General features: G+C 31.9%; 1 protein-coding gene and 1 long non-coding RNA gene across 3 annotated transcripts; both read right to left on the bottom strand.

The window, feature by feature from the left end:
• LOC107619022 (glycerol-3-phosphate dehydrogenase [NAD(+)]) lies at positions 1,083-5,436 on the bottom strand. Of its 2 annotated transcripts, XM_021110969.1 has the most exons (12): positions 5,317-5,436; positions 4,991-5,173; positions 4,413-4,532; positions 4,251-4,323; positions 3,319-3,536; positions 3,095-3,202; positions 2,807-2,870; positions 2,688-2,725; positions 2,476-2,596; positions 2,345-2,399; positions 2,198-2,246; positions 1,083-1,653 (listed from the first exon to the last, which is right to left on the bottom strand). In XM_021110969.1, exons 2-12 carry the CDS (start codon positions 4,991-4,993, stop codon positions 1,498-1,500), a joined length of 1,005 nt encoding a protein of 334 aa, XP_020966628.1. In that variant the 5' UTR covers positions 4,994-5,173; positions 5,317-5,436; the 3' UTR covers positions 1,083-1,497. The 2 variants fall into 2 exon arrangements, with proteins under 2 accessions (XP_020966628.1, XP_016176712.1); XM_016321226.2 differs by lacking the exon at positions 5,317-5,436 and having other exon boundaries at positions 4,413-4,489; positions 4,991-5,310.
• On the bottom strand, positions 6,824-8,357 carry LOC107616659. Its single transcript, XR_001614589.2, has 2 exons — positions 7,947-8,357; positions 6,824-7,240 (listed from the first exon to the last, which is right to left on the bottom strand). It is a non-coding gene; the product is annotated as an uncharacterized LOC107616659 (long non-coding RNA).

The following is an 8,936-nucleotide window of genomic DNA, read 5'->3' on the forward strand; positions in this document are numbered from 1 at the left end:
ATATTACTCATGATATAATCGTTGGTATAATTGTTATAGATGTTTTTATTTTACATTTTAGTGACGATTTTTAGTCAAAATTAAAAGTGGTCGAAATTTATGAATGGAGGAGTGAACAATGGGCTTTTAACGAATAGTCTAACCATTTATAAGATTGATTATCGATGCCATGACGCTTGGGCCAATTCTTGTAGTGTGAAAGAAAATCTAAAAAGACCATATCTAATCTAATAGTGGCGCCGAAGAGCCTTGGCTCAATGGCATTTCACCCCCTCCCCATTACTAAAGGTCTAGAGTTCAAACTCTAGAGGATGCATTTTGAAAGAAAAATGTGATAAATATGTGAGGAGTGTGTGGGTGTATTGTGTACTTAGGATTGGGGGTTGTCCAATCCACTCACAAAAAAAAAAAATCTAATAGTGAATAGACTAATATTATACAAGTCCGCGTATCTAAAGTTAATTTAGATTGTGGAAATTGCATATTTCTATCCAAGTGAATAGTGGAAGTCTGGAAGACATAACCTCGTCTCATGCATAAATGGAGGAGCAAAATCCTTAATTAATGATAATTAGGTTATAATAATAAACTATATTAAGTGTATATTAGGACAAGTTATTTAATTAAATTGTTTAAAATCCAAAATTACTAGAGTACAATTTACTGCTGTAGAATTATAAAAAAACGGCGAGAGACTACAGCGGAAACCACAATTTCAGTTCAGATAGTTTTTCTTCCAAAACCGCTACATCCTATAACGGTTTACGTTCAATTTTGAAACCACTACACCCTACACCCTACACCCTACACCCTGTAGCAATTTATATGGATATATAAATGTTGCAAATATTAAATAACTCGTCCCTAAAATCAATTACTAAAATCAACTACTAGTATAAAATATAAAATACATAAAAATACATATATTTATACACAAATACATAATAACTGATTTTGATTGCTATGCAAATAGCATTTTTGTAATTTTGTATAACAATAATAGTGTAATAGCTTTTCTTTTGAGTTAGTGCTCCAAGTAATGTAGAACAACAGTAATATAATTCCTACGGGGTGTCTACTTCAGATTTGTAGTAATCATCAACCTTCATTTTAAACAAATAAATTAGCTAATAGCTCTCGAAAATTGGAAAAACCCAGTCCACAGATAAATTTTCAAGTTACTTTTTTATTTTAATCTAGTCTCTTTTGTGAATGAATTACTTGCAGTGGAAGAACATAGCTTAAAAAGAATTTTTTCTAGATGTTAACTTCCATGGCTTTCAATATTCCATAAATGTCCTGACCTCCAGGCATGGACAACCTCGTTGTTGGCGCGAGAACGATGATGAAGCAACCAACTCTCCAATGCTTTCCACGGTTCATGTACGATGAAAGCATGACGTTTGTATATTCTTGGGACTGTTAACTGTAACCTGCTGTAACGGTAATCTATATTACTTGGACAATGTAACAAACACTCTATTGGAGCACCTTGAATCAAAAGGACCTGACTTGCTTCTCACTGTACTCAACTATGGCTGATGGTGGAAGTAAGCCACTGCTTATCTCATGAACGGTTGCGAAGAGAGGAAACAATTCTAGCCATCCGCGGTGGCTGAGAACCTCATAAACCTCTCTTGCAGTTGAAACACCCTAAATACAAGAAAGTAAGATAAATAAGGACAGATATAAAGAACACAAAAAGCCTCTGCTAGTTCTTGGAGTGTTTTTATACGAGAAATGCTAGCGGATCAAGACTTTTTATCAATATTAGTCAACACTTTATTTTTGTACTATTATAATTTAAAGTTTAAAGTTTAGGGGGTTTAGAATTTAGTCTTAGTCTTTAGTGTTTAGAATTGGCCAAATGTTGGTAAAAAATGAAAAGAGACTATAACTTTTCCTATTATTAGAGATATAACCATTCATTTGCTTCTCTTATCAGCTTAAGCTTTTTCTTTTCGGAGAAGTAATTTCATGACATGACATCAGACTTAAAAGAGGCTCTTGCGTGAGGGAACGTATTAAAAATATAACTATTTCCTTTTCCTATCAGCTTAAGAAATATCGATCTTAACATTTTCAATATTTGATTCTGGAATTCAATAAATTAGCACTGGCCATTGTATGTATTATTCATCTGAAGATGCTTAGTCTATGACTATACTGTAGGCTAAAGTGCATGTCATGTTTGTACCTGCAATTTCTGGCCTTGCAGCATCTCTGCTTCGAGCTCATCGAAAGACCTGCAGAGAATAGAACGAAAACAAGAAACACCAGATCAATCCATTTTCCGTTTCTTTTAATAGAATCAAGGACCAAGAAAAAGAAATAGGAAACTAACCTCCTTCCCCCATTCTTTGCATAAGCCTCAGCAACTTTCCTGTTTCGACCACCCACTGCCATAACCAACATGGTTTTAATAAAAGCAAGCAAATGAAAGCTAGACTAATTGAAGTTAATTAGCTTTCTTACAGCAAGTTGTGATAAGGTCCGCCACACCACAGCTCTCGAAAAATGTGCTGTCCTTAACAGATGGAAACAACAACTTCGAAAATGCCTTCATCTCTCTAAGACCAAGTCGCATGATTGCAGCCTAGACACAATGTAGATAACCAAAAATAAAACACAGGATGAATATTCTTTATATGTGAAAGAAGCCTTAACATAAAATCCTGTAAACCTACCTTCGTATTGTTTCCCATCTCCAGGCCATCAACAAAACCTGTTCATATGTGTATAATTCTTAAATCATTCACTTCATGAGAAAGGAAGGGATAAAACTTCAGGTACTGTACAAACAAACCTGCTGCTAAGGCCACAACATTTTTCAGCGTTCCACACAGTTCAACTCCTTCAACATCCTGGACCTAAGTTTTATAAACATAAAAAAAATCATAAACACCGAATATCTGAATGTTTGAATGTTTTGCGGGCTACAATAAAATACTAAGGATCATATAAAATTGTCATGACAATATATCTTTGTATTATTTATTACTCTAGGCAAATTCCTCAGTTTCATCTAGAATTACTTGTGATAAAATTTTCACCAAATTGTTCATCATCAATTATGAGATAATGCTGTACTTACAGCTGTGACAATGAAATATGGAGTATAAAACAACTGAACCCATCTCTCGGCGACGTCTCTGTTCTGCCGGTATCCAACAGTTGCTTCACTAAACTTCTCTACTGCTATCTGTACAACAGTAATAATTTCGAGACAGTTTTAATCAAGGCAGTGAAAGATGCCATGAAGAATCTTTTGTTACTGTAAAAATAATAAAAATTAAAAATCAGAAAATTTCTAACTACCTCATTTGCTATGTTGGCCCCCATTAAAACAGAACAATTGATTCCGAGTATCTGAGAGATGAGACTAGAGATCATACACGGGCCTTCCATCTTCACCTCCATCCCTTTGACAAGAGAAATAGCCTCAGCATCTGCTCTTATTTTCCCAACAAGCCTTTTGCATATTCCTTCCATAAATTGATGTGGAGTCACGAAGACTAACATGTTCGCATCCCTCACTGCATGATTTACCCACTCAGTGCACAAGATTAGAGTGTAGCATTGAAATTACTAACAAAACATTATGTCCTTATCCATCAGGCTGCGATTGATTTTGAAAATAGAACAAAACACAAAAGACAAAGACACAAAAATTGGTGTTTTTGTATTTTATTTAGTGATAAACTAAATATAATATAGAACAAATTATGAAAAGTGTAATTTACTTTCATTTCCTTCATCACACAAAATCTCGGATGAAAAATAAAATGGTGAAAAATATAATTATGAAAAATTGATAGGAATATAAAAAGATAAAAAGAAAAAAGTAAGTTGTTTTTCTTACTATTGTCTCTGTGTTCTTGCTGATAAGAAAGACACATAATACACTAATTTAGTGTCTCGGAACAATATTCGTGTCTATGTCTCACTTGTCAAACATGATTTTATATCTCCGTCTTTGTCTGTGTCCTGTGCTTAGCAGCCAGTGAACAAAAAATTTGCCCAGAATACCAAAGTGACTGGCTAATATTTGTCTATGACATGATCTTTTTTGGGTAATTTTAGTACTTCACTGACAATTTTAAATGGTTAATTGCTTATAGAATCTAGTATTTAGTTTTCTACTCACAAAGAAAGAGTAGATTCTTCTGGACTAAGATTCTTATTTTATATGTTCTAAATTTGATATAAATTACTGAAATTGATACTGAAAGAAAAGAAACAATTGGTACCAGTATTTTCAAGATCTGGATCTGCAACAACATTATTGCCAAGCTTGATTCCAGGGAGATATTTGACATTTTCCTGCCAAATGAAAAATATATTGAAAAATATTTGGACATATAATAGCAATGAAAATGGAAAGCAATAAAGCATGGCTATCTAGTCCTTACATTGGTTCGGTTGATGGCATCAGTGAGTTTCTCACCACTTTGTAATGTCTCCTCATACACCCACATCCTTACTTCATCTGAGTTTATCAGATGATCCATCAAATGAGTAAACTCATTATTCTAAAGGAAATTCAGTTTGTTACCAATATATATATGATGACTTAAGTTTCAGCAAATATTTTTTTTAAAAAAAAAAAGGAAAAAGAAAAATCAATACTTATAGATTGTCTTTTGTATTATACATTCCTAGCCTTTATCCTTGTCCCAACCTTCTTCGGCCACAATTTTTTCATCAATCCAACATCATTGTACCATTTTATATATTTTATAAAACTCACTTGCACAAGAACAATGATGAACAGCGAACCTAGTCAACTTTTTTTCTAGATACATGCTTGCATGTCCAAAACTAAAGTATATATTAAAATATAAAATATATATTGAAAATAAATTAAATAATGTATATATTTATACAATATTACATGATTTGATGACTGATTTTTTGGACAAATATAGCATTTTTGAAAAGCACTAAAAAAGAAAAGGGAATAAAAAAGAAGAAAGGATAGAAAAATTACCATGGAATGAGTTCAGCCTGAAGGTGTTGGAGGCAATGAGCTTAGAAGCAACACTGCCCCAGTTGCCACTACCAATAACAGAAACCTTCGATCTGTGTGTAGTGTCATTGACACTGGTACTGCTCAAGACGCTGTTATGAGCCACAGTCTCTTCCTTTTGTTGAGATTGAGCCTCCAAAGCTGCTGGAGCCATGAAGAAGAGCAACAAAGACAGAAAGAAGAAGAGAAAAAGAACTGAGTGACACACGGAAAGTAGATTGAAGAGAGAAGAGAGCGAAGTATAAGAAGAAAAAGAGAAGGGTTGAAGGGGGGCGGAGATGGCATACCAGCCAGGCGCGTGACAAACTAAGTTGAATCTGGCGATGTCCTCTATGACTATGTGTCTTTTGCAGCACAAGACACCATAGTTGCGTCGTGTGCTCGGTTATGTAGGGACCACCATTTTTAACTAATCCATGAAATCCTATTGTTTCACTTTGAATTTATCTCCACAACCATATGAATATATGATAATTTAGGTAAATCAACAAAAATAAATCAAATGAAAATTAATATTATATATTTATACTAATATTTTAAAATAAAATAGATTATATACATGTTTTAAAATTTTTTTGTGTAAATCGAATTAACTAAATTCAATTCAAGTTTTTTTTAATATAAATTGAATTAATTGGATTCGATTTACTATGTATGTCCTATCAATAAGAATTAACTTGATTCGATTTCCTACTTATGCAGTATATACATATAAATCGAATTTAGTTAGATTCGATTTACTACTAACTAATACAGATTATTGACATTTACTTCTTTTAAGTTAATTATTTATTAACTTTAAAATATAAATATCAAAAAAATCAAAATAAATAAGAATAGAAATTCAATTTTTGTATTTTAGTTCAAATTCAAGAAAATCTATATTTTTATAAATTTATGAATGTAAATAATTATTAAAAATCATCACTAAAAATTTTTTAAAAATCATTATTTGAATCATTAGCATGTAAAAAATTATTACCGGAATTTTTGATGTTGAAAAAATTAATATAAAGTATAGCTCTCCAAGATAGCATAAAAGTTAAAACAAATTTTTTCAAAGTCAGAAGTAACAGATATTTATATAATATATAATGACTAACTATATTTATACAATATTAATATTATAAAAATTAATATAAAATATAGCCCTCCAAAATAATATCAGAATTAAAACTTGAATTTTTCAAAATAAAAAATAACAGATAGTTATACAATATATAATGACCAACTATATTTATACAATATGTAATTTGAAAAATAATTAAAATACTATATCAATTAAATTATCATTTAATTTGTGAAATTAAGTATAAAATTTATACTTTGATGATTGTATGCTTTGAAAAATTTAAGTTTAAGTTAGAAGTAACGTTATTAAAGGTATAAATTTTATATTTGATTGCATAAATTAAATGATAATTTAATTGATATAGTATTTTAATTATTTCTCAAATTATATATTGTATAAATATAGTTGGTCATTATATATTGTATAAATATCTGTTACTTCTTACTCTGAAAAAATTTAACTTTTAACTCTTATACCACATTTTACACTTTATATTAATTTTTCAACATCGAAAATTCCAATAATAATTTTTTAGATGTTAATTAGTTAAATGATGATTTTTAATAATTTTTAAAAATTATTTAATGTTCCGTTCTACATTTATAAGTTTATAAAAATGCATAGGATTTGATAGGGGTGTTCGCGGTGCGGTTTGGTTCGGTTTTTTAAAAAAAAGTCATCCGATCCAATCGTATAATTAATATGCGGTTCGGTTTTTTTACCGAGATCATCCGAACCAAACCAAACCAATTAAATTCGGTTTGGTTTGGTTCGGTTTGTTCGGTTTTTCAATCAATTCAAAAAAAATACTACCAAACTATTTCACAAAGTCATCTCGTTGAAATCAACAAACACAATACACAATAACTAAGTCTTAATCCAATAAAATTCAACGATAAAAGAAATTAACAAACGATAATTAAAGAAGTTTAAAAATTTAGTAGTCAACACAAGATAAAATAAATATAAATTTTCAGTGTTTCTACGAGGACTGGCGCAGCAGGCAATGCAGTCGGAGATCTGATGCTTGTAGATTCATTTGGAAGAGGAACTGGCGCAGCACCAATCAATCATCATAACACAAAATCTCTTTCATGACCATTTATATGCTCTTTTTTGTTTTTGTATCCTGTAAATTTCTACAGATTTAAACAATAAGAAAGTAAGAAAGGATATTTCTAGCACATAAACAATAAACATCATGATTCACTAAACATTAAAAATACATGCAGTTTGATAGGTTCTCCAAAGTTGTTCATATGAACTCTTTCACTGAATGCATAAAATCTGCAAACAAAGATCCAAACATTTCAAGCAATTGGGATAGTTCTCAACATGCTCACCAACAATGAATAAATACATTATGAACAATCAGAAATTATTTTCCTAAACAAATAAATTGAACAGTGAACCACAGAACCAATTTTCCTAAACAGATACATTGAAGTATTGAACAATCAGAAGCAATTTCCTTAATCAAATAAATATACACATTCATAAGCTAAAATCCCCAAATACAACAATTAGAACCTAGAACCCTAACAATAAAAAACACACCTTCTTTAACAATCAGAACCTAGAACCCTAACAATTAGAAATAATACACATTCATAAGCTAAAATCCCCAAATACAACAAACTGCATAAACAAATACAACAATCACAACAATTAGCAATTTCAAAATACACTGAACACAATAAAAATACAATAAAAAATACAATAAAAAAACAGAACCCTAAACACAGAATTTGAATAACAGAATCATCAAAATCAAAATAGAAAAAAAAATTCAGAATCATAAACATAAGTTGAAACTCAAAATCATCAGAATTAAAAAAATCCTACTATAGAAGACGGAGATGCTGGACAGTGAGACACGGTGGGTCGGCGGCTGCTACAGATGGGACGAGACTAGACTGATAAGGACGACGACACTCCTGGACTGGATTGCGACGTATGGCAGAGTAGTGGAGGACGATTACGACGCTGCAATATCGGAGACGGCACTGTGCAGGGGAAAGGGAGGGGAGCTCTGGGGTCTGGGCTCGCACTCTGACTAAGGGTTAGTGTGCGACGACGAGAAGGAAGCGTGACGAGGAAGGGAGGGAGAGAAAGGACCGCGCCGAGAAGAGGGAGCGCGATGCGGAAGGGCCGCCGTGACGGTGCTGTCCGGCGAGTCAGATGCAGAGAGGACAGAGGAGGGTAGGAGGAGGAGTTTTGGCGCTGTGGAGTGGAGAGAGTGGCGGCTAGCTAGGTTATCTGCTTGGGGGAGGGGGCTTTATATATTAGGGTTTTTAAGTGAACCGGTTCGGTTCGGTTCGGTTCGATTAGGATTTTCACTGAAAGAACCGAAAACCGAACCGAACCGCAAAAAAAACTGCAAAATGTTATTTTTTTGGTTTTTTCGGTTTTCGGTTTGTTCGATTTTCGGTTTGTTCGGTTCGGTTGATCGGTTTTGTTCGGATTGGATCGGTTTTAAACACCCCTAGGATTTGAACTAAAATACAAAAGTTAAATTTTTATTCTTATTTATTTTGATTTTTTTAATATTTTATTTAAATCCAAATGCGCTTATTTTCTTATTAACGTTTATGTTTTAAAGTTAATATTATTAACTTAAAAGAAGTAAATGTCAATAATCTATATCAGTAGTAAATCGAATCTAGTTGATATAGTATATATAGTAAATCAAATTCAATTAATTCGATTTACATAGAATTATTTTAGGACATGCATGTAGCTTATTCTATTTTAAGACATTGGTATAATATTGATCCTCATTTAGTTTGTTTTGTGTAATTTACCATGATAATTTCGAGTAACTATAGGATAAAT

This window comes from Arachis ipaensis, chromosome B09, assembly GCF_000816755.2.
Source record: "Arachis ipaensis cultivar K30076 chromosome B09, Araip1.1, whole genome shotgun sequence".
NCBI classification, from domain to species: Eukaryota; Viridiplantae; Streptophyta; class Magnoliopsida; order Fabales; family Fabaceae; genus Arachis; species Arachis ipaensis.